Here is a 22,862-nt window from a genome sequence, read left to right as displayed (position 1 = left end):
CTGTGTTTTCTCTCTCTGTCTCTCTCTCTCTGTGTTTTCTCTCTCTGTGTTGACTCTCTCTGTCTCTCTCTCTCTGTGTTTTCTCTCTCTGTGTTGACTCTCTCTGTCTCTCTGTCTGTGTTGACTCTCTGTCTCTCTCTCTGTGTTTTCTCTCTCTGTGTTGACTCTCTCTCTCTCTCTCTCTCTGTGTTTTCTCTCTCTGTGTTGACTCTCTGTCTCTCTCTCTCTCTCTGTGTCTCTCTGTGTTGACTCTCTCTGTCTCTCTCTGTCTCTCTCTGTGTTTTCTCTCTCTGTTGACTCTCTGTCTCTCTCTCTGTGTTTTCTCTCTCTGTGTTGACTCTCTCTGTCTCTCTCTCTCTGTGTTTTCTCTCTCTGTGTTGACTCTCTGTCTCTCTCTCTGTGTTTTCTCTCTCTTTGTTGACTCTGTCTCTCTCTGTGTTGTCTCTCTCTCTGTCTCTCTCTCTCTCTCTCTGTGTCTCTCTGTGTTGACTCTCTCTGTCTCTCTCTCTGTCTCTCTCTGTGTTGACTCTCTCTGTAGGGCCTTCCTGAAGAAGCAGCAGCAGCTGAGTGCTATGAGAGTGATGCAGAGGAACTGTGCTGCCTACCTCAAACTCAGGAACTGGCAATGGTGGAGGCTGTTCACCAAGGTACACACACACACACATACCCACACATACACATACACACACACACACACAAACACATACACACTCTAGCACAGGTATGTGACCTAACCTGTGAGCCGTGCCCCCCAGGTGAAGCCTCTGCTGCAGGTGACTCGTCAGGACGAGGAGATCCAGGTGAGGGAGTCGGAGCTTAAGAATGCCAAAGACAACCTGACCAGAGTGGAACAGGACTACACTGATCTGGACAAGAAACACATACAGGTAACACACCTTTCCTTTCTCTATCTATCTTTCTGGAGGTTTCTCTATGTATCTATCTGGAGGTTTATCTATTTATCTATCTGGAGGTTTATCTATTTATCTATCTGGAGGTTTATCTATTTATCTATCTGGAGGTGTATCTATCTGTCTATCTGGAGGTGTATCTATTTATCTATCTGGAGGTTTATCTATTTATCTATCTGGAGGTGTATCTATCTGTCTATCTGGAGGTGTATCTATTTATCTATCTGGAGGTTTATCTATTTATCTTTCTGGAGGTTTATCTATCTATCTATCTGGAGGTTTATCTATCTGGAGGTTTATATATCTATCTATTTGGAGGTTTATCTATCTGGAGTTTTATATATTTATCTATCTGGAGGTTTATCTATTTATCTTTCTGGAGATTTATCTATCTATCTATCTGGAGGTTTATATATCTATCTATTTGGAGGTTTATCTATCTGGAGTTTTATCTATTTATCTATCTGGAGGTTTATCTATTTATCTTTCTGGAGATTTATCTATATATCTATCTGGAGGTTTATCTATCTATCTATCTTTCTGGAGGTTTATCTATCTATCTTTCTGGAGGTTTATCTATCTTATCTATCTGGAGGTTTATCTATCTGGAGGTTTTATATATCTATCTATTTGGAGGTTTATCTATCTGGAGTTTTATATATTTATCTATCTGGAGGTTTATATATTTATCTATCTGGAGGTGTATCTATCTATCTATCTGGAGGTTTCTCTATCTATCTATCTGGAGGTGTATCTATTTATCTATCTGGAGGTTTATCTATCTATATATCTGGAGGTGTATCTATCTATCTATATATCTATCTATCTGGAGGTTTATCTATCTATCTATCTATCTATCTATCTATCTATCTATCTGGAGGTTTATCTATCTATCTGGATGTTTATCTATCGATCTGGAGGTGTATCTATCGATCTGGAGGTGTATCTATCTATCTCTCTGGAGATGTATCTATCTCTCTGGAGGTTTATCTATCTATTTGGAGGTTTATCTATCTCTCTCTCTCTCTCTCTCTCTCTCTCTCTGTGTGTGTACAACACATCTGATAATAAAGCACCAGCAGGTAGAGAGACCAGAACACTTACCTCCCTGTCCCTTTCTCCCTTCTCATCCCTGGTTCCTAGCTGATGGAGGAGAAGGCGGTGCTGACAGACCAGCTGCAGGCGGAGGCGGAGCTGTTTGCTGAGGCGGAGGAGATGAGGGCCAGACTGGTCAGCAGGAAGCAGGAGTTGGAGGAAATCCTGGGGGAGCTGGAGGGACGATTGGAGGAGGAGGAGGAGAGGGGCGTTCAGATGACCAATGAGAAGAAGAAGATGCAGCAGCACGTGACGGTACAGGACAGTGGGAGAGTGGAAGACAGAGAAGGGGACATGAAGCACACGATAATGAGGAAGAGAGCAGCATTGTTTTGGAATTTTAGATGAGAGGCTCTGCTGAATAACTGGATCTCTCAGTCTCTCTAATGTTCTGTCACTCCTCTTCTCTTCATCTCTGTACCTCTCCCCTCTCCCTCCTTCTCTCCTCCTCCCCTCTCCCCTCTCCCTCCTTCTCTCCTCTCCTCCCCTCTCCCTCCTTCCTCCTCCTCTCCTCCCCTCTCCCTCCTTCTCTCCTCCCCTCTCCCTCTCTCCTCCTCTGTTCCCTCTCCCTCCTTCTCTCCTCCCCTCTCCCTCTCTCCTCCTCTCCTCCCATTTCTCTCCTCCCATTTCCCTCCTTCTCTCCCCTCTCCCTCTCTCCTCCTCAGGATCTGGAGGAGCAGTTGGAGGAGGAGGAGTCGGCCAGACAGCGCCTCCAGTTGGAGAAGGTTACCCTGGAGACCAAGGTCAAGAGTCTGGAGACAGAGATGCTGAGCACTGGAGAACAGAGAGACCGCCTCAGCAAGGTAACCATAGTTACACCGGCTACAGTATAAACCCTGGACCGCATTTAACTGTAACACTTACTTCATCCTGGACAGGACTGAAGGGCTTTATAGAAGCTGACTAACCCAGGGTTGACTCAGCTGGACAGGACTGAAGGGCTTTATAGAAGCTGACTAACCCAGGGTTGACTCAGCTGGACAGGACTGAAGGGCTTTATAGAATCTGACTAACCCAGGGTTGACTCAGCTGGACAGGACTGAAGGGCTTTATAGAAGCTGACTAACCCAGGGTTGACTCAGCTGGACAGGACTGAAGGGCTTTATAGAATCTGACTAACCCAGGGTTGACTCAGCTGGACAGGACTGAAGGGCTTTATAGAATCTGACTAACCCAGGGTTGACTCAGCTGGACAGGACTGAAGGGCTTTATAGAATCTGACTAACCCAGGGTTGACTCAGCTGGACAGGACTGAAGGGCTTTATAGAATCTGACTAACCCAGGGTTGACTCAGCTGGACAGGACTGAAGGGCTTTATAGAATCTGACTAACCCAGGGTTGACTCAGCTGGACAGGACTGAAGGGATTTATATTAGCTGACCTACCCAGGGTTGACTCAGCTGGACAGGACTGAAGGGATTTATAGATGCTGACCTACCCAGGGTTTACTCAGCTGGACAGAACTGAAGGGATTTATAGAAGCTTACTAACCCAGGGTTGACTCAGCTGGACAGAACTGAAGGGCTTTATAGAAGCTGACTAACCCAGGGTTTCACTCAGCTGGACAGAACTGAAGGGATTTATAGAAGCTGACTAACCCAGGGTTGACTCAGCTGGACAGGACTGAAGGGCTTTATAGAAGCTGACTAACCCAGGGTTGACTCAGCTGGACAGGACTGAAGGGCTTTGTAGAATCTGACTAACCCAGGGTTGACTCAGCTGGACAGGACTGAAGGGCTTTATAGAAGCTGACTAACCCAGGGTTGACTCAGCTGGACAGGACTGAAGGGCTTTATAGAATCTGACTAACCCAGGGTTGACTCAGCTGGACAGGACTGAAGGGCTTTATAGAATCTGACTAACCCAGGGTTGACTCAGCTGTACAGGACTGAAGGGATTTATATTAGCTGACCTACCCAGGGTTTCACTCAGCTGGACAGAACTGAAGGGCTTTATAGAAGCTGACTAACCCAGGGTTGACTCAGCTGGACAGGACTGAAGGGCTTTATAGAATCTGACTAACCCAGGGTTGACTCAGCTGGACAGGACTGAAGGGCTTTATAGAATCTGACTAACCCAGGGTTGACTCAGCTGTACAGGACTGAAGGGATTTATATTAGCTGACCTACCCAGGGTTTCACTCAGCTGGACAGAACTGAAGGGATTTATAGAAGCTTACTAACCCAGGGTTGACTCAGCTGGACAGAACTGAAGGGCTTTATAGAAGCTTACTAACCCAGGGTTCACTCAGCTGGACAGGACTGAAGTGCTTTATAGAAGCTTACTAACCCAGGGTTGACTCAGCTGGACAGGACTGAAGGGCTTTATAGAAGCTTACTAACCCAGGGTTCACTGAGCTGGACAGGACTGGAGGGCTTTATAGAAGCTTACTAACCCAGGGTTGACTCAGCTGGACAGGACTAGAGGGCTTTATAGAAGCTTACTAACCCAGGGTTGACTCAGCTGGACAGGACTGAAGGGCTTTATAGAAGCTGACTAACCCAGGGTTGACTCAGCTGGACAGGACTGAAGGGCTTTGTAGAATCTGACTAACCCAGGGTTGACTCAGCTGGACAGGACTGAAGGGATTTATAGAAGCTGACTAACCCAGGGTTGACTCAGCTGGACAGGACTGAAGGGCTTTATAGAAGCTGACTAACCCAGGGTTGACTCAGCTGGACAGGACTGAAGGGCTTTGTAGAATCTGACTAACCCAGGGTTGACTCAGCTGGACAGGACTGAAGGGCTTTATAGAAGCTGACTAACCCAGGGTTGACTCAGCTGGACAGGACTGAAGGGCTTTATAGAATCTGACTAACCCAGGGTTGACTCAGCTGGACAGGACTGAAGGGCTTTATAGAATCTGACTAACCCAGGGTTGACTCAGCTGTACAGGACTGAAGGGATTTATATTAGCTGACCTACCCAGGGTTTCACTCAGCTGGACAGAACTGAAGGGCTTTATAGAAGCTGACTAACCCAGGGTTGACTCAGCTGGACAGGACTGAAGGGCTTTATAGAATCTGACTAACCCAGGGTTGACTCAGCTGGACAGGACTGAAGGGCTTTATAGAATCTGACTAACCCAGGGTTGACTCAGCTGTACAGGACTGAAGGGATTTATATTAGCTGACCTACCCAGGGTTTCACTCAGCTGGACAGAACTGAAGGGATTTATAGAAGCTTACTAACCCAGGGTTGACTCAGCTGGACAGAACTGAAGGGCTTTATAGAAGCTTACTAACCCAGGGTTCACTCAGCTGGACAGGACTGAAGTGCTTTATAGAAGCTTACTAACCCAGGGTTGACTCAGCTGGACAGGACTGAAGGGCTTTATAGAAGCTTACTAACCCAGGGTTCACTCAGCTGGACAGGACTGGAGGGCTTTATAGAAGCTTACTAACCCAGGGTTGACTCAGCTGGACAGGACTGGAGGGCTTTATAGAAGCTTACTAACCCAGGGTTGACTCAGCTGGACAGGACTGAAGAGCTTTATAGAAGCTGACTAACCCAGGGTTCACTCAGCTGGACAGGACTGAAGGGCTTTATAGAAGCTGACTAACCCAGGGTTGACTCAGCTGGAGCTTCATTTATCCATGTTGTCTCTGTCTCTCAGGAGAAGAAGCACCTGGAGGAGAGGTTGAATGAGGTGACAGACTCACTGACTGAGGAAGAGGAGAAGACCAAGAGTCTCAACAAACTGAAAAACAAACAGGAAGCAGTCATTGCTGACCTGGAAGGTAAAGCTTGTTCCTAACTGATGGCACTTGTTATGCATACTTAACGTTATGACATACATTTGATGAACTTGCTGCACACTCAACACTGTTTCAGATACTTGTCCTGGTATGAATTATTTTCTATTTTCTTTCTCTTCTTCCCCCTCGCTCCTGTAGATCGGTTGAAGCGTGAGGAGCAGGGTCGTCTGGAGCAGGAGAAGTGGAGAAGGAGGATGGAGGGGGAAGCTGTGGAAGCCCAGGAGCAGCTCTCTGACCTGGGACTAATGTCCGCTGAACTCAGGGGCACCCTGGCTCAGAGAGAGAAAGATATCACAACCCTACAGGGGAGGTGAGAGGAAGTCTATACTGTATATTCACACACCTTGAGAAGAGTGGAAATATCAACCCCCTCATTTGCATAGTGTTACAAAACTGCTTTCTCTCTCAATAATGGTAATCGAAACGGTTCCAGCACAGTGCCTTGCAGAACACCATAATTGACTTATCTCTCTCTTTCTCCCAGGTTGGAGGAGGAGGGTGCACGAAGGACTGAGGCTCAGAGGGCTCTGAGAGAGGCCATGTCTCAGGTGTCAGAGCTGAAGGAGGAAGTGGAGAATGAACGAGGGATGAGAGAGAGGGCAGAGAAACAGAGGAGAGACCTGGGGGAGGAGCTGGAGGCCTTGAGGACAGAGCTGGAAGACACACTGGACACCACGGCGGCCCAGCAGGAACTCAGGTCTCGTAGAGAGGCAGAGCTGGGGGAGCTCCAGAGGTGTGTTGAGGGGGAGACGAGACGTCACGAGGCCCAGCTCTCAGAGCTCAGAGTCAAGCACTGCTCTGCCATAGACAACCTGCAGGAACAACTGGACAACAGCAAGCGGGTGAGTCACACACAGAATGTAGCCTATGCAGTGACTCTCTGTGCATATTGCGTGTGTTATTCCCACAGTACAGTGTCGGTAGTGACTCCTGCATGCTATTCTCTCTCTGTAGACTGGTCACTGAGACGTCTGTAACGTGGTGTTTCTATGCGTATGGTATGTATGTAGTAATTCCTGATGTTATATGGTCTCCCCAGGCCCGTCAGTCCCTAGAGAAGGCCAAGACTCTATTAGAGGACGAGAGGGTGAGCTTGGCCTCAGAGCTAAAGTCCCTGCAGGGGGGCCGCATGGAGAGTGAGAGGGGCCGCAAGAGGGCAGAGGGCCAACTCCAGGAGCTGACCACACGCCTCGCACAGGCCGACAGAGAGAGAGAGGAGAGAGAGGAGCGACTGCACAAGCTACAGTCTGAGATGGAGACCCTCTCTAGTTCTCTCTCCTCCTCTGACTCCAAATCCCTCCATCTCAACAAGGAGGTCAGCAGCCTGGAGAGCCAGCTCCACGACGCTCAGGTACACACACACACACACACACACACACACACACACACACTGCCAACTCCTTCATCCTCTGTTTTTAATCAAATCAAATTTTATTTGTCACATGCACCGAATACAACAGGTATAGTAGACCTGTCACAGGACTTTCATAATTCCTATATGTGTTTATTCATTAAATACACTCTGTTTTTAAGAATTTGTAAGGTTCTTATTTGTTATTTGTATAAAATAGACAGGGACCAGTCTTATCAAAATTATATAATAGTATTTCTTCTCGGAGCGCGCTGCCATGGAACCACGAACAACAGTTTATATACAAAATATGACGTCATAGGTTATAAAATATCCTTCCTATCGACCAGGACAAAGCAGGTTCAAAAGTTTATTCCAACCTCCTAGCGCACACACACACACACACACACACCCACACACATCAAGATTAACTTCTGAAGTCTCACCATTATCCATCACTATTCAGCAGACAGTTCCAGATAACGAAAACCTAGGGAGGCACTCACTGCCTTATCTAAACATCCCAGCGCTGAGTTGAGTCAGTTCAACCATTGGTTAACAACCCTTTTTGCTTACTTAAAAACCCACAACCCATTTCCTCCCCAACCTAGTTGGAAGGGTGTATATTATGTTTCATTACTCCTTGTTCATGCCACATCATTCCTGACTTATGAACTAACATTATTAATCAGATATTGTAAAACAGGGTAGAGTTCAATTAGTTATAGTTCTATTTAAATGTAGATATTGTTTAGTCATTATTCATAAAATTCCTATCAAGACCTTACTGTGAAATGCTTACAAGCCCTTAACCAACAATGCAGTTTTAAGAAAAATAAGAGTTAAGAAAATATTTAGTAAATAAACTAAAGTAAAAAATAAAAGAACAATAATCTGGCTATATACAGGGGGTACCGGTACCGAGTTAATCTGCAGGGGTACAGGTTAGTTGAGGTAATTGAGGTAATATGTACATGTAGGTAGATGTAAAGTGACGATGCATAGATTATAAACAGAGAGTAGCAGCAGTGTAAAAAAGGGGGGTAATGCAAATAGTCCAGGTAGCCATTTGATTACCTGTTTAGCAGTCTTATGGGGGGTAGAAGCTGTTAAGAAGCCTTTTGGACCTAGAATTGACGCTCCGGTACCGCTTGCCGTGCAGTAGCAGAGAGAACAGTCTATGACTAGGGTTGTTGGGGTCTTTGGCAATTTTTAGGGCCTTCCTCTGACACCGCCTGGTGTAGAGGTCCTGGGTGGCAGGAAGCTTGGCCCCAGTGATGTACTGGGCCGTACACACTACCCTCTGTAGTGCCTTGTGGTTGGAGGCCGAGCAGTTGCCATACCAGGCGGTGATGCAACCAGTCAGGATGCTCTCGATGGTGCTGCTGTGGAACTTTTTGAGGATCTGAGGACCTATTCCAAATCTTTTCAGTCTCCTGAGGGGTAATAGGTTTTGTCGTGCCCTCCTCACGACTGTCTTGATGTGCTTGGACCATGTTAGTTTGTTGGTGATGTGGACACCAAGGAACTTGAAGCTCTCAACCTGCTCCACTACAGCCCCGTCGATGAGAATGGGGGCGTGCTCGTTCCTCCTGTTCCTGTAGTCCACAATCATCATCTTTGTCTTGATCACGTTGAGGGTGAGGTTGTTGTCCTGGCACCACACTGCCATGTCTCTGACCTCCCTATAGGCTGTCTCATCGTTGTCGGTGATCAGGCCTACCGCTGTTGTGTCATCAGCAAACGTAATAATGGCGTTGAAGTCGTGCCTGGCCGTGCAGCCATGGGTGAACAGGAAGTACAGGAGGGGACTAAGCACACACCCCTGAGGGGCCACTATGTTGAGGATCAGCATGGAAGATGAGTTGTTACCTACCCTTACCACCTGGGGGCGGTCCGTCAGGAAGTCCAGGATCCAGTTGCAGAGGCAGGTGTTTGGTCCCAGGGTCCTTAGCTTAGTGATGAGCTTTGTGGGCACTATGGTGTTGAATGCTAAGCTGTAGTCAATGAATAGCATTGATGTTCCTTTTGTCCAGGTGGGAAAGGGCAGTGTTGAGTGCAATAGAGATTGCTTCATCTGTGGATCTGTTGGGGTGGTATGCAAATTGGAGTGGGTCTAGTGTATCTGGGATGATGGTGTTGATGTGAGCCATGACCAGCCTTTCAAAGCACTTCATGGCTACAGATGTGAGTACTATGGGTCAGTAGTCATTTAGGCAGATTAGGGACTATGGTGGTCAGGGAGACACTTGGGCACAGGGACTATTGTGATCAGGGAGACACTTGGGCACAGGGGGAGACACTTGAGCACAGGGACAATGGTGGTCAGGGAGATACTTGAGCACAGGGACAATGGTGGTCAGGGAGATACTTGAGCACAGGGACAATGGTGGTCAGGGAGACACTTGGGCACAGGGACAATGATGGTCAGGGAGATACTTGGGCACAGGGACTATGGTGGTCAGGGAGCCACTTGGGCACAGGGACTATGGTGGTCAGGGAGACACTTGGGCACAGGGTCTATGGTGGTCAGGGAGCCACTTGGGCACAGGGACTATGGTGGTCAGGGAGACACTTGGGCACAGGGTCTATGGTGGTCAGGGAGATACTTGGGCACAGGGACAATGGTGGTCAGGGAGATACTTGGGCACAGGGACTATGGTGGTCAGGGAGACACTTGGGCACAGGGTCTATGGTGGTCAGGGAGATACTTGGGCACAGGGACTATGGTGGTCAGGGAGACACTTGGGCACAGGGTCTATGGTGGTCAGGGAGATACTTGGGCACAGGGACTATGGTGGTCAGGGAGCCACTTGGGCACAGGGACAATGGTGGTCAGGGAGATACTTGGGCACAGGGACAATGGTGGTCAGGGAGATACTTGGGCACAGGGACTATGGTGGTCAGGGAGACACTTGGGCACAGGGACTATGGTGGTCAGGGAGACACTTGGGCACAGGGACTATGGTGGTCAGGGAGATACTTGGGCACAGGGACTATGGTGGTCAGGGAGACACTTGGGCACAGGGTCTATGGTGGTCAGGGAGATACTTGGGCACAGGGACAATGGTGGTCAGGGAGATACTTGGGCACAGGGACTATGGTGGTCAGGGAGCCACTTGGGCACAGGGACAATGGTGGTCAGGGAGATACTTGGGCACAGGGACTATGGTGGTCAGGGAGCCACTTGGGCACAGGGACTATGGTGGTCAGGGAGACACTTGGGCACAGGGTCTATGGTGGTCAGGGAGCCACTTGGGCACAGGGACTATGGTGGTCAGGGAGACACTTGGGCACAGGGACTATGGTGGTCAGGGAGACACTTGGGCACAGGGACTATGGTGGTCAGGGAGCCACTTGGGCACAGGGACTATGGTGGTCAGGGAGACACTTGGGCACAGGGACTATGGTGGTCAGGGAGACACTTGGGCACAGGGACTTTTGTGATCAGGGAGACACTTGGGCACAGTGACTATGGTGGTCAGGGGGACACTTGGGCACAGGGACTATGGTGGTCAGGGAGACACTTGGGCACAGGGACTATGGTGGTCAGGGAGACACTTGGGCACAGGGTCTATGGTGGTCAGGGAGACACTTGGGCACAGGGTCTATGGTGGTCAGGGAGACACTTGGGCACAGGGACTATGGTGGTCAGGGAGACACTTGGGCACAGGGACTATGGTGGTCAGGGAGCCACTTGGGCACAGGGACTATGGTGGTCAGGGAGACACTTGGGCACAGGGACTATGGTGGTCAGGGAGACACTTGAGCACAGGGACTATGGTGGTCAGGGAGACACTTGGGCACAGGGACTATGGTGGTCAGGGAGACACTTGAGCACAGGGACTATGGTGGTCAGGGAGACACTTGGGCACAGGGACTATGGTGGTCAGGGAGACACTTGGGCACAGGGACTATGGTGGTCAGGGAGCCACTTGGGCACAGGGACTATGGTGGTCAGGGAGACACTTGGGCACAGGGACTATGGTGGTCAGGGAGACACTTGGGCACAGGGACTTTTGTGATCAGGGAGACACTTGGGCACAGTGACTATGGTGGTCAGGGAGACACTTGGGCACAGGGACTATGGTGGTCAGGGAGACACTTGGGCACAGGGACTATGGTGGTCAGGGAGACACTTGGGCACAGGGTCTATGGTGGTCAGGGAGACACTTGGGCACAGGGTCTATGGTGGTCAGGGAGACACTTGGGCACAGGGACTATGGTGGTCAGGGAGACACTTGGGCACAGGGACTATGGTGGTCAGGGAGACACTTGGGCACAGGGACTATGGTGGTCAGGGAGACACTTGGGCACAGGGACTATGGTGGTCAGGGAGACACTTGAGCACAGGGACTATGGTGGTCAGGGAGACACTTGGGCACAGGGACTATGGTGGTCAGGGAGACACTTGAGCACAGGGACTATGGTGGTCAGGGAGACACTTGGGCACAGGGACTATGGTGGTCAGGGAGACACTTGGGCACAGGGACTATGGTGGTCAGGGAGATACTTGGGCACAGGGACTATGGTGGTCAGGGAGATACTTGGGCACAGGGACTATGGTGGTCAGGGAGACACTTGGGCACAGGGACTATGGTGGTCAGGGAGATACTTGGGCACAGGGTCTATGGTGGTCAGGGAGACACTTGGGCACAGGGACTATGGTGGTCAGTGAAGACACTAGACAGTTGGTCAGCTCATGCTCGGAGTACACCTCCTGGTAATCCATCTGGCCTTGCGGCCTTGTGAATGTTGACCAGTTTAAAGGTCTTACTCACATCGGCTACGGAGAGCGTGATCACTTTCCTGCTTTCACTCTTAGGAGCTACTTCAGGATGAGACTCGTCAGAAGCTGGCTCTGGGCTCCAGGGTGAGAGCTCTGGAGGAGGAGAGGAATGGACTGATGGAGAGAGTGGAGGAGGAAGAGGAGAGAGCCAAGGATCTCTCCAGACAGATACAGACTCACACTCAGCAGGTAATCATCATTGTGTAAAAAACAGCTTTCCTCTAGATTATAATATAAAACATGTTCAGTTGTCTTCTACAGTAAGTCTATCTCCCTCCTCACATCACTCCCTCTCTCCCTCTCTCCCGCTCTCCCTCTCTAGCTGGCTGAGTTGCGGAGGCAATCGGAGGAGGTGAATGGGGCGGTGGAGGCAGGAGAGGAGACCCGCAGGAAACTGCAGAGAGACCTAGACCAGGCTGTCCAGAGAGAACGACAGAAGGAGGAGGAGAAAGAACGTGTGGAGCGACAGAGGGAGAGGCTGAGGGAGGAGATAGAGGACATGACCCTGGCCCTGCAGAGAGAGAGACAGAACTGCACCACCCTGGAGAAGAGGCAGAAGAAGTTTGACCAGGTCAGATTTTGGGGGTTAGAGGTTAAAGGTGAGAGGTAACCATAATGACATAATGTCCCGTGATGTAACCCCTGCCCTTTGCCCCCTCAGTGCCTGTCAGAGGAGAAGGCGGTGAGTGCCCGGCTGGCTGAGGAGAGAGACAGGGCCGAGGCAGACAGTAGAGAGAAGGAGACACGCTCCCTGGCACTGGCACGAGCCCTGCAGGTACCACTGGAGTGACTACACACATTATTATCCAGTTATCAGCATAAAAAGTTGTTTTCATGATCATCTAAATAATAGTGAGTGTTGATACTTCATTGTTCCCATCCACACTTACAGGAGGCCCAAGATCAGAGGGACGAGCTGGAGAGATCTAACAAGCAGCTCCGCATAGACATGGAACAACTAGTCAATCAACAGGATGACGTGGGGAAGAATGTACGTGTGTGTGTGTGTGTGTGTGTGTGTGTGTGTGTGTGTGTGAGAATGTGTGTATTTGTATTACAGAGTGAAAATGTATCTCACACATTTCTCTCCTCCTGTGTCAGGTGCATGAGTTGGAGCGTTCCCGCCGGGCCCTGGAGACAGAGGCAGAGTCCCTGCGCACTCAGACCCAGGAGCTGGAGGAGGAGCTGGGGGAGGCGGAGAACTCCAGGCTGAGGCTCGAGGTCACCCTCCAAGCCCTCAGGGCCCAGTTTGAGAGAGAGATCAGCACCAAGGAGGAGAAAGGAGAGGAGAAGAGGAGGTCTCTCAACAAACAGGTATGGAGAGAAGAGAGAAGAAGAGGAGTGTATCAAGCCTGAATATGGGGAGACAGTTATTCATTTGGATTAGATGCTAAACTTCTCTCTTTCTCTGCCGTTCCCTTTCTTTCCATCCCCCTCTCCTCTTCTCTTTCTCTCCTTCCCCCCAGGTGAGGGAGTTGGAGACCCAGCTAGAGGAGGAGAGGAGTCAACGCTCTCAGGCCATGTCCGTCAAGAAGCAGCTGGAGGGGGAGCTACAGGAGGCTGAAGCCCAGGTGGAGACAGCCAATCGCGGCAGGGAGGAGGGGCTTAGGCAGCTACGGAGACTGCAGGTAAGCTACACCCCCCCTTCTCTCTTTCTTTCTAATGCTGCTTGCTCAGTCTGAGATTAGATGCTGTGCAGTTAACTGATATATAAACCACAGCTATAATGAGAACGGTAAGGGTCCCAGCACAGAGCCTTGTGGAAAACCATATTTAATCAACCCTCCTTTTCGTTCTCTCTCAGGTTCAGATGAAGGAGGTGCTTCGTGAGCTGGATGAGTCCAAGCTGGCCCGTGACGAGGTGGTCGTCCAATCAAAAGACACAGAGAAGCGCTTGCAGACCTTGGAGGCGGAGTTACTGCAGCTTACAGAGGTGTGTGTGCTGGTGTGTGTGTGAGAGATTTGCAAAGACACAAACTCTTGTGTTTTAGGATACTAACGTCCTCTCTCTCTTTCTCTCTTTCTCTGTCTCTCTCCTTATGTCTGTCTCTCTCTCTCTGACTCTCTCTCTCTGTGTATAGGATTTATCAGTGTCTGAGAAGATGAGGAGACAGGCTCAGCAGGAGAGAGATGAGATGTCTGATGAGATCGTCAACAGCTCTACCGGGAAGTCAGTGTCTCTCTTTCTATTTTCCTTTCTGTATGTGTGTGTATTACTCACGGTGTGTGTATTACTGTGTATTATGCGTGTGTATTACTCACGGTGTGTTTATTACTGTGTATTATGCGTGTGTATTACTCACGGTGTGTGTATTACGGTGTATTATGCGTGTGTATTACTCACGGTGTGTGTATTACTGTGTATTATGCGTGTGTATTACTCACGGTGTGTGTGTTTTCAGGTCTGCTCTGTGTGATGAGAAGCGGAGGTTGGAGGCGCGAGTCACTCAGCTGGAGGAGGAGTTGGAGGAGGAGCAAAGCAATGCTGAACTAGTGGCCGAGAGACACAGGAAGACTACACTTCAGGTACACACTCTCACACACTTACCCCTACACACACACACATACAGACACACACACACACACACAGTATACGGGACTCGATTTACATTTGTCCATTTTTCTTGGTTTTAATCTCCCTTTCTATCCCTCTGTCTCCCCTCCCTCCCCAGGTGGAGACTCTGACGGTGCAGCTGCAGGGAGAGAGGACCCTGGGCCAGAAGGCTGAGGGGGCCAGGGAGTCTCTGGAGAGGCATAACAAGGAGCTGAAGCTGAAGCTGGGGGAGATGGAGGGAGCTGTCAGGGGAAAACACAGGCTCAGTGTCGCCGCCCTGGAGGCCAAGATGGACGGCATGGAGGAGCAGCTGGAGCAGGAGAGACAGTGAGGGGAACACACACATTCTCTGATGGATTTCCCCTCACTTCTTCTCTCGCCTTGTTCCTTTCCTCTCTCGCCTTGCTCCTTTCCTCTCTCGCCTTGTTCCTTTCCTCTCTCGCCTTGTTCCTTTCCTCTCTCGCCTTGTTACTTTCCTCTCTCGCCTTGTTACTTTCTTCTCTCGCCTTGTTCCTTTCCTCTCGCCTTGTTACTTCTTCTCTCGCCTTGTTACTTCCTCTCTCGCCTTGTTACTTCTTCTCTCGCCTTGTTACTTCTTCTCTCGCCTTGTTCCGTTCCTCTCTCGCATTGTTCCTTTCCTCTCTCGCCTTGTTACTTTCCTCTCTCGCCTTGTTACTTCCTCTCTCGCCTTGTTACTTTCCTCTCTCGCCTTGTTCCTTTCCTCTCTCGCCTTGTTCCTGTCCTCTCTCGCCTTGTTACTTTCCTCTCTCGCCTTGTTCCTTTCCTCTCTCGCCTTGTTCCTTTCCTCTCTCGCCTTGTTCCTTTCCTCTCTCGCCTTGTTCCTTTCCTCTCTCACCTTGTTCCTTTCTCCTCTCGCCTTGTTACTTCTCCTCTCGCCTTGTTACTTCTTCTCTCGCCTTGTTACTTTCCTCTCTCGCCTTGTTACTTTCCTCTCTCGCCTTGTTCCTTTCCTCTCTCGCCTTGTTCCTTTCCTCTCTCGCCTTGTTCCTTTCCTCTCTCGCCTTGTTCCTTTCCTCTCTCGCCTTGTTCATTTCCTCTCTCGCCTTGTTACTTCTCCTCTCGCCTTGTTACTTCTTCTCTCGCCTTGTTACTTCCTCTCTTGCCTTGTTCCTTTCCTCTCTCGCCTTGTTACTTTCCTCTCTCGCCTTGTTCCTTTCCTCTCGCCTTGTTACTTCTTCTCTCGCCTTGTTACTTCCTCTCTCGCCTTGTTACTTCTTCTCTCGCCTTGTTACTTCTTCTCTCGCCTTGTTCCGTTCCTCTCTCGCATTGTTCCTTTCCTCTCTCGCCTTGTTACTTTCCTCTCTCGCCTTGTTACTTCTTCTCTCGCCTTGTTACTTTCCTCTCTCGCCTTGTTACTTCCTCTCTCGCCTTGTTCCTTTCCTCTCTCGCCTTGTTCCTTTCCTCTCTCGCCTTGTTCATTTCCTCTCTCGCCTTGTTACTTCTCCTCTCGCCTTGTTACTTCTTCTCTCGCCTTGTTACTTCCTCTCTCGCCTTGTTCCTTTCCTCTCTCGCCTTGTTACTTTCCTCTCTCGCCTTGTTCCTTTCCTCTCTCGCCTTGTTCCTTTCCTCTCTCGCCTTGTTCCTTTCCTCTCTCGCCTTGTTCCTTTCCTCTCTCGCCTTGTTCCTTTCCTCTCTCGCCTTGTTCCTTTCCTCTCTCGCCTTGTTACTTCTCCTCTCGCCTTGTTACTTCTCCTCTCGCCTTGTTACTTCTTCTCTCGCCTTGTTACTTCTTCTCTCGCCTTGTTACTTCTTCTCTCGCCTTGTTACTTCTTCTCCCGCCTTGTTACTTTCCTCTCTCGCCTTGTTCCTTTCCTCTCTCGCCTTGTTACTTCCTCTCTCGCCTTGTTCCTTTCCTCTCTCGCCTTGTTCCTTTCCTCTCTCGCCTTGTTCCTTTCCTCTCTCGCCTTGTTACTTCTTCTCTCGCCTTGTTACTTTCCTCTCTCGCCTTGTTACTTTCCTCTCTCGCCTTGTTCCTTTCCTCTCTCGCCTTGTTCCTGTCCTCTCTCGCCTTGTTACTTTCCTCTCTCGCCTTGTTCCTTTCCTCTCTCGCCTGGTTCCTCTCTTCTCTCACCTTGTTCCTTTCTCCTCTCGCCTTGTTACTTCTCCTCTCGCCTTGTTACTTCTTCTCTCGCCTTGTTACTTTCCTCTCTCGCCTTGTTCCTTTCCTCTCTCCCTTGTTCCTTTCCTCTCTCGCCTTGTTCCGTTCCTCTCTCGCCTTGTTCCTTTCCTCTCTCGCCTTGTTCCTTTCCTCTCTCGCCTTGTTACTTCTCCTCTCGCCTTGTTACTTCTCCTCTCGCCTTGTTACTTCTTCTCTCGCCTTGTTACTTCTTCTCTCGCCTTGTTACTTCTTCTCTCGCCTTGTTACTTCTTCTCTCGCCTTGTTACTTCTTCTCCCGCCTTGTTACTTCTCCTCTCGCCTTGTTACTTCTTCTCTCGCCTTGTTACTTCTTCTCTCGCCTTGTTACTTCTTCTCTCGCCTTGTTCCTTTCCTCTCTCGCCTTGTTCCTTTCCTCTCTCGCCTTGTTCCTGTCCTCTCTCGCCTTGTTCCTTTCCTCTCTCGCCTTGTTCCTTTCCTCTCTCGCCTTGTTCCTTTCCTCTCTCGCCTTATTATATTCCTCTCTCACCTTGTTACTTTCCTCTCTCGCCTTGTTCTTTTCCTCTCTCGCCTTGTTCCTTTCCTCTCTCGCCTTGTTCCTTTCCTCTCTCGCCTTGTTCCTTTCCTCTCTCGCCTTGTTCCTTTCCTCTCTTGCCTTGTTCCTTTCCTCTCTCGCCTTGTTACTTCTTCTCTCGCCTTGTTACTTTCCTCTCTCGCCTTGTTACTTTCCTCTCTCGCCTTGTTCCTTTCCTCTCTCGCCTTGTTCCTTTCCTCTCTCGCCTTGTTCCTTTCCTCTCTCGCCTTGTTCATTTCCTCTCTCGCCTTGTTACTTCTCCTCTCGCCTTGTTCCTGTCCTCTCTCGCCTTGTTCCTTTCCTCTCTCGCCTTGTTCCTTTCCTCTCTCGCCTTGTTCCTTTCCTCTCTCGCCTTATTATATTCCTCTCTCGCCTTGTTACTTTCCTCTCTCGCCTTGTTCCTTTCCTCTCTCGCCTTGTTCCTTTCCTCTCTCGCCTTGTTCCTTTCCTCTCTCGCCTTGTTCCTTTCCTCTCTTGCCTTGTTCCTTTCCTCTCTCGCCTTGTTACTTTCCTCTCTCGCCTTGTTCCTTTCCTCTCGCCTTGTTACTTCTTCTCTCGCCTTGTTACTTCCTCTCTCGCCTTGTTACTTCTCCTCTCGCCTTGTTCCTGTCCTCTCTCGCCTTGTTCCTTTCCTCTCTCGCCTTGTTCCTTTGCTCTCTCGCCTTGTTCCTTTCCTCTCTCGCCTTATTATATTCCTCTCTCGCCTTGTTACTTTCCTTTCTCGCCTTGTTCCTTTCCTCTCTCGCCTTGTTCCTTTCCTCTCTCGCCTTGTTCCTTTCCTCGCTCGCCTTGTTCCTTTCCTCTCTTGCCTTGTTCCTTTCCTCTCTCGCCTTGTTCCGTTCCTCTCTCGCCTTGTTCCTTTCCTCTCTCGCCTTGTTCCTTTCCTCTCTCGCCTTGTTACTTCTCCTCTCGCCTTGTTACTTCTCCTCTCGCCTTGTTACTTCTTCTCTCGCCTTGTTACTTCTTCTCTCGCCTTGTCGCCTTGTTCCTTTCCTCTCTCGCCTTCTTCTCTCGCCTTGTTACTTCTTCTCTCGCCTTGTTACTTCTTCTCTCCTTTGTTACTTTCTCCTCTCGCCTTGTTACTTCTTCTCTCGCCTTGTTACTTCTTCTCTCGCCTTGTTACTTCTTCTCTCGCCTTGTTACTTTCCTCTCTCGCCTTGTTCCTTTCCTCTCTCGCCTTGTTCCTTTCCTCTCTCGCCTTGTTCCTGTCCTCTCTCGCCTTGTTCCTTTCCTCTCTCGCCTTGTTCCTTTCCTCTCTCGCCTTGTTCCTTTCCTCTCTCGCCTTATTATATTCCTCTCTCACCTTGTTACTTTCCTCTCTCGCCTTGTTCCTTTCCTCTCTCGCCTTGTTCCTTTCCTCTCTCGCCTTGTTCCTTTCCTCTCTCGCCTTGTTCCTTTCCTCTCTCGCCTTGTTCCTTTCCTCTCTTGCCTTGTTACTTCTTCTCTCGCCTTGTTACTTTCCTCTCTCGCCTTGTTACTTTCCTCTCTCGCCTTGTTCCTTCCCTCTCTCGCCTTGTTCCTTTCCTCTCTTGCCTTGTTACTTCTTCTCTCCCCTTGTTACTTTCCTCTCTCGCCTTGTTACTTTCCTCTCTCGCCTTGTTCCTTTCCTCTCTCGCCTTGTTCCTTTCCTCTCTCGCCTTGTTCCTTTCCTCTCTCGCCTTGTTCATTTCCTCTCTCGCCTTGTTACTTCTCCTCTCGCCTTGTTCCTGTCCTCTCTCGCCTTGTTCCTTTCCTCTCTCGCCTTGTTCCTTTCCTCTCTCGCCTTGTTCCTTTCCTCTCTCGCCTTATTATATTCCTCTCTCGCCTTGTTCCTGTCCTCTCTCGCCTTGTTCCTTTCCTCTCTCGCCTTGTTCCTTTCCTCTCTCGCCTTGTTCCTTTCCTCTCGCCTTGTTCCTTTCCTCTCTTCGCCTTATTATATTCCTCTCTCACCTTGTTCCTTTCCTCTCTCGCCTTGTTACTTCCTCTCTCGCCTTGTTACTTCTTCTCTCGCCTTGTTACTTCTTCTCTCGCCTTGTTCCGTTCCTCTCTCGCATTGTTCCTTTCCTCTCTCGCCTTGTTACTTTCCTCTCTCGCCTTGTTACTTCTTCTCTCGCCTTGTTACTTTCCTCTCTCGCCTTGTTACTTTCCTCTCTCGCCTTGTTCCTTTCCTCTCTCGCCTTGTTCCTTTCCTCTCTCGCCTTGTTCCTTTCCTCTCTCGCCTTGTTCCTTTCCTCTCTCGCCTTGTTCATTTCCTCTCTCGCCTTGTTACTTCTCCTCTCGCCTTGTTCCTGTCCTCTCTCGCCTTGTACCTTTCCTCTCTCGCCTTGTTCCTTTCCTCTCTCGCCTTGTTCCTTTCCTCTCTCGCCTTATTATATTCCTCTCTCGCCTTGTTACTTTCCTTTCTCGCCTTGTTCCTTTCCTCTCTCGCCTTGTTCCTTTCCTCTCTCGCCTTGTTCCTTTCCCTTCTTGCCTTGTTCCTTTCCTCTCTCGCCTTGTTACTTTCCTCTCTCGCCTTGTTACTTTCCTTTCTCGCCTTGTTCCTTTCCTCTCTCGCCTTGTTCCTTTCCTCTCTCGCCTTGTTACTTCTTCTCTCGCCTTGTTACTTCTTCTCTCGCCTTGTTCCGTTCCTCTCTCGCATTGTTCCTTTCCTCTCTCGCCTTGTTACTTTCCTCTCTCGCCTTGTTACTTCTTCTCTCGCCTTGTTACTTTCCTCTCTCGCCTTGTTCCTTTCCTCTCTCGCCTTGTTCCTGTCCTCTCTCGCCTTGTTCCTTTCCTCTCTCGCCTTGTTCCTTTCCTCTCTTGCCTTGTTACTTTTCTCTCGCCTTGTTCCTTTCCTCTCTCGCCTTGTTACTTTCCTCTCTCGCCTTGTTCCTTTCCTCTCTCGCCTTGTTCCTTTCCTCTCTTGCCTTGTTACTTCTTCTCTCCCCTTGTTACTTTCCTCTCTCGCCTTGTTGTTCCTTTCCTCTTTCCTCTCTCGCCTTGTTCCTTTCCTCTCTCGCCTTGTTCCTTTCCTCTCTCGCCTTGTTCCTTTCCTCTCTCGCCTTGTTCATTTCCTCTCTCGCCTTGTTACTTCTCTCTCGCCTTGTTCCTGTCCTCTCTCGCCTTGTTCCTTTCCTCTCTCGCCTTGTTCCTTTCCTCTCTCGCCTTGTTCCTTTCCTCTCTCGCCTTGTTATATTCCTCTCTCGCCTTGTTCTGTCCTCTCTCGCCTTGTTCCTTTCCTCTCTCGCCTTGTTCCTTTCCTCTCTCGCCTTGTTCCTTTCCTCTCTCGCCTTATTCCTATTCCTCTCTCTTGTTCCTTTCTCTCTCCTTGTTCCTTTCCTCTCTCGCCTTGTTCCTTTTCCTTACTTACTTCTCTCTCGCCTTGTTACTTCTTCTCTCGCCTTGTTACTTTCTTCTCTCGCCTTGTTCCTTTCCTCTCTCGCATTGTTCCTTTCCTCTCTCGCCTTGTTACTTTCCTCTCTCGCCTTGTTACTTGTTTCTTTCTCTCGCCTTGTTACCTTGTTCCTTTCCTCTCTCGCCTTGTTCCTTTCCTCTCTCGCCTTGTTCCTTTCCTCTCTCGCCTTGTTCCTTTCCTCTCTCGCCTTGTTCCTTTCCTCTCTCGCCTTGTTCCTTTCCTCTCTCGCCTTGTTCCTTTCCTCTCTCGCCTTGTTCCTTACTTCTTTGTTCCTTTCCTCTCGCCTTGTTCCTCTCTTGCCTTGTTACTTTCCTCTCTCGCCTTGTTACTTTCCTCTCGCCTTGTTCCTTCCTCTCTCTTGTTCCTTTCCTCTGCCTTGTTCCTTTCCTCTCTCGCCTTGTTCCTTTCCTCTCTCGCCTTATTATATTCCTCTCTCGCCTTGTTACTTTCCTTTCTCGCCTTGTTCCTTTCCTCTCTCGCCTTGTTCCTTTCCTCTCTCGCCTTGTTCCTTTCCCTTCTTGCCTTGTTCCTTTCCTCTCTCGCCTTGTTCCTTTCCTCTCTCGCCTTGTTACTTTCCTTTCTCGCCTTGTTCCTTTCCTCTCTCGCCTTGTTCCTTTCCTCTCTCGCCTTGTTACTTCTTCTCTCGCCTTGTTACTTCTTCTCTCGCCTTGTTCCGTTCCTCTCTCGCATTGTTCCTTTCCTCTCTCGCCTTGTTACTTTCCTCTCTCGCCTTGTTACTTCTTCTCTCGCCTTGTTACTTTCCTCTCTCGCCTTGTTCCTTTCCTCTCTCGCCTTGTTCCTGTCCTCTCTCGCCTTGTTCCTTTCTTCTCTCACCTTGTTCCTTTCTCCTCTCGCCTTGTTACTTCTCCTCTCGCCTTGTTACTTCTTCTCTCGCCTTGTTACTTTCCTCTCTCGCCTTGTTCCTTTCCTCTCTCGCCTTGTTCCTTTCCTCTCTCGCCTTGTTCCTTTCCTCTCTCGCCTTGTTCCTTTCCTCTCTCGCCTTGTTCATTTCCTCTCTCGCCTTGTTACTTCTCCTCTCGCCTTGTTACTTCTTCTCTCGCCTTGTTACTTCCTCTCTTGCCTTGTTCCTTTCCTCTCTCGCCTTGTTCCTTTCCTCTCTCGCCTTGTTCCTTTCCTCTCTCGCCTTGTTCCTGTCCTCTCTCGCCTTGTTCCTTTCCTCTCTCGCCTTGTTCCTTTCCTCTCTCGCCTTGTTCCTTTCCTCTCTCGCCTTATTATATGCCTCTCTCACCTTGTTACTTTCCTCTCTCGCCTTGTTCCTTTCCTCTCTCGCCTTGTTCCTTTCCTCTCTCGCCTTGTTCCTTTCCTCTCTCGCCTTGTTCCTTTCCTCTCTCGCCTTGTTCCTTTCCTCTCTAGCCTTGTTCCTTTCCTCTCTCGCCTTGTTACTTCTTCTCTCGCCTTGTTACTTTCCTCTCTCGCCTTGTTACTTTCCTCTCTCGCCTTGTTCCTTTCCTCTCTCGCCTTGTTCCTTTCCTCTCTCGCCTTGTTCATTTCCTCTCTCGCCTTGTTACTTCTCCTCTCGCCTTGTTCCTGTCCTCTCTCGCCTTGTTCCTTTCCTCTCTCGCCTTGTTCCTTTCCTCTCTCGCCTTGTTCCTTTCCTCTCTCGCCTTATTATATTCCTCTCTCGCCTTGTTACTTTCCTCGCCTTATTATACTTTCTCTCGCCTTATTATATTCCTCTCTCGCCTTGTTACTTTCCTTTCTCGCCTTGTTCCTTTCCTCTCTCGCCTTGTTCCTTTCCTCTCTCGCCTTGTTCCTTTCCTCTCTCGCCTTGTTCCTTTCCTCTCTCGCCTTGTTCCTTTCCTCTCTTGCCTTGTTCCTTTCCTCTCTCGCCTTGTTACTTTCCTCTCTCGCCTTGTTCCTTTCTTCTCGCCTTGTTACTTCTTCTTTCGCCTTGTTACTTCCTCTCTCGCCTTGTTACTTCTCCTCTCGCCTTGTTCCTGTCCTCTCTCGCCTTGTTCCTTTCCTCTCTCGCCTTGTTCCTTTCCTCTCTCGCCTTGTTCCTTTCCTCTCTCGCCTTATTATATTCCTCTCTCGCCTTGTTACTTTCCTTTCTCGCCTTGTTCCTTTCCTCTCTCGCCTTGTTCCTTTCCTCTCTCGCCTTGTTCCTTTCCTCTCTCGCCTTGTTCCTTTCCTCTCTCGCCTTGTTCCTTTCATCTCTTGCCTTGTTCCTTTCCTCTCTCGCCTTGTTACTTTCCTCTCTCGCCTTGTTCCTTTCCTCTCGCCTTGTTACTTCTTCTCTCGCCTTGTTACTTCTTCTCTCGCCTTGTTACTTCGTTCCTCTCTCGTTTCCATTGTTCCTTTCCTCTCTCGCCTTGTTACT

The 22,862-nt window shown here is 49.6% G+C and overlaps 1 protein-coding gene across 1 annotated transcript in view; it reads left to right on the top strand.

The window, feature by feature from the left end:
- LOC115114978 (myosin-10-like) overlaps window positions 1–22,862 on the top strand; it is a 105,657-nt gene that overhangs the window by 57,641 nt on the left and 25,154 nt on the right. Inside the window, exons 20-37 of the mRNA XM_065027792.1 lie at window positions 539–647; window positions 756–887; window positions 2,055–2,261; window positions 2,672–2,809; window positions 5,623–5,746; window positions 5,903–6,074; window positions 6,249–6,606; window positions 6,804–7,115; window positions 11,941–12,093; window positions 12,227–12,475; window positions 12,566–12,679; window positions 12,797–12,895; window positions 13,006–13,218; window positions 13,371–13,532; window positions 13,709–13,837; window positions 13,986–14,074; window positions 14,307–14,430; window positions 14,577–14,785. Of these exons, the coding sequence (XP_064883864.1) occupies window positions 539–647; window positions 756–887; window positions 2,055–2,261; window positions 2,672–2,809; window positions 5,623–5,746; window positions 5,903–6,074; window positions 6,249–6,606; window positions 6,804–7,115; window positions 11,941–12,093; window positions 12,227–12,475; window positions 12,566–12,679; window positions 12,797–12,895; window positions 13,006–13,218; window positions 13,371–13,532; window positions 13,709–13,837; window positions 13,986–14,074; window positions 14,307–14,430; window positions 14,577–14,785 (3,093 nt within the window). The remainder of the gene's footprint in view (window positions 1–538; window positions 648–755; window positions 888–2,054; window positions 2,262–2,671; window positions 2,810–5,622; window positions 5,747–5,902; window positions 6,075–6,248; window positions 6,607–6,803; window positions 7,116–11,940; window positions 12,094–12,226; window positions 12,476–12,565; window positions 12,680–12,796; window positions 12,896–13,005; window positions 13,219–13,370; window positions 13,533–13,708; window positions 13,838–13,985; window positions 14,075–14,306; window positions 14,431–14,576; window positions 14,786–22,862) is intronic.

This window comes from Oncorhynchus nerka, linkage group LG14 (genome assembly GCF_034236695.1).
Source record: "Oncorhynchus nerka isolate Pitt River linkage group LG14, Oner_Uvic_2.0, whole genome shotgun sequence".
NCBI classification, from domain to species: Eukaryota; Metazoa; Chordata; class Actinopteri; order Salmoniformes; family Salmonidae; genus Oncorhynchus; species Oncorhynchus nerka.
The sequence above is the reverse complement of the archived record's forward strand: the minus strand, read 5'-3'. Positions and strand labels throughout refer to the sequence as shown.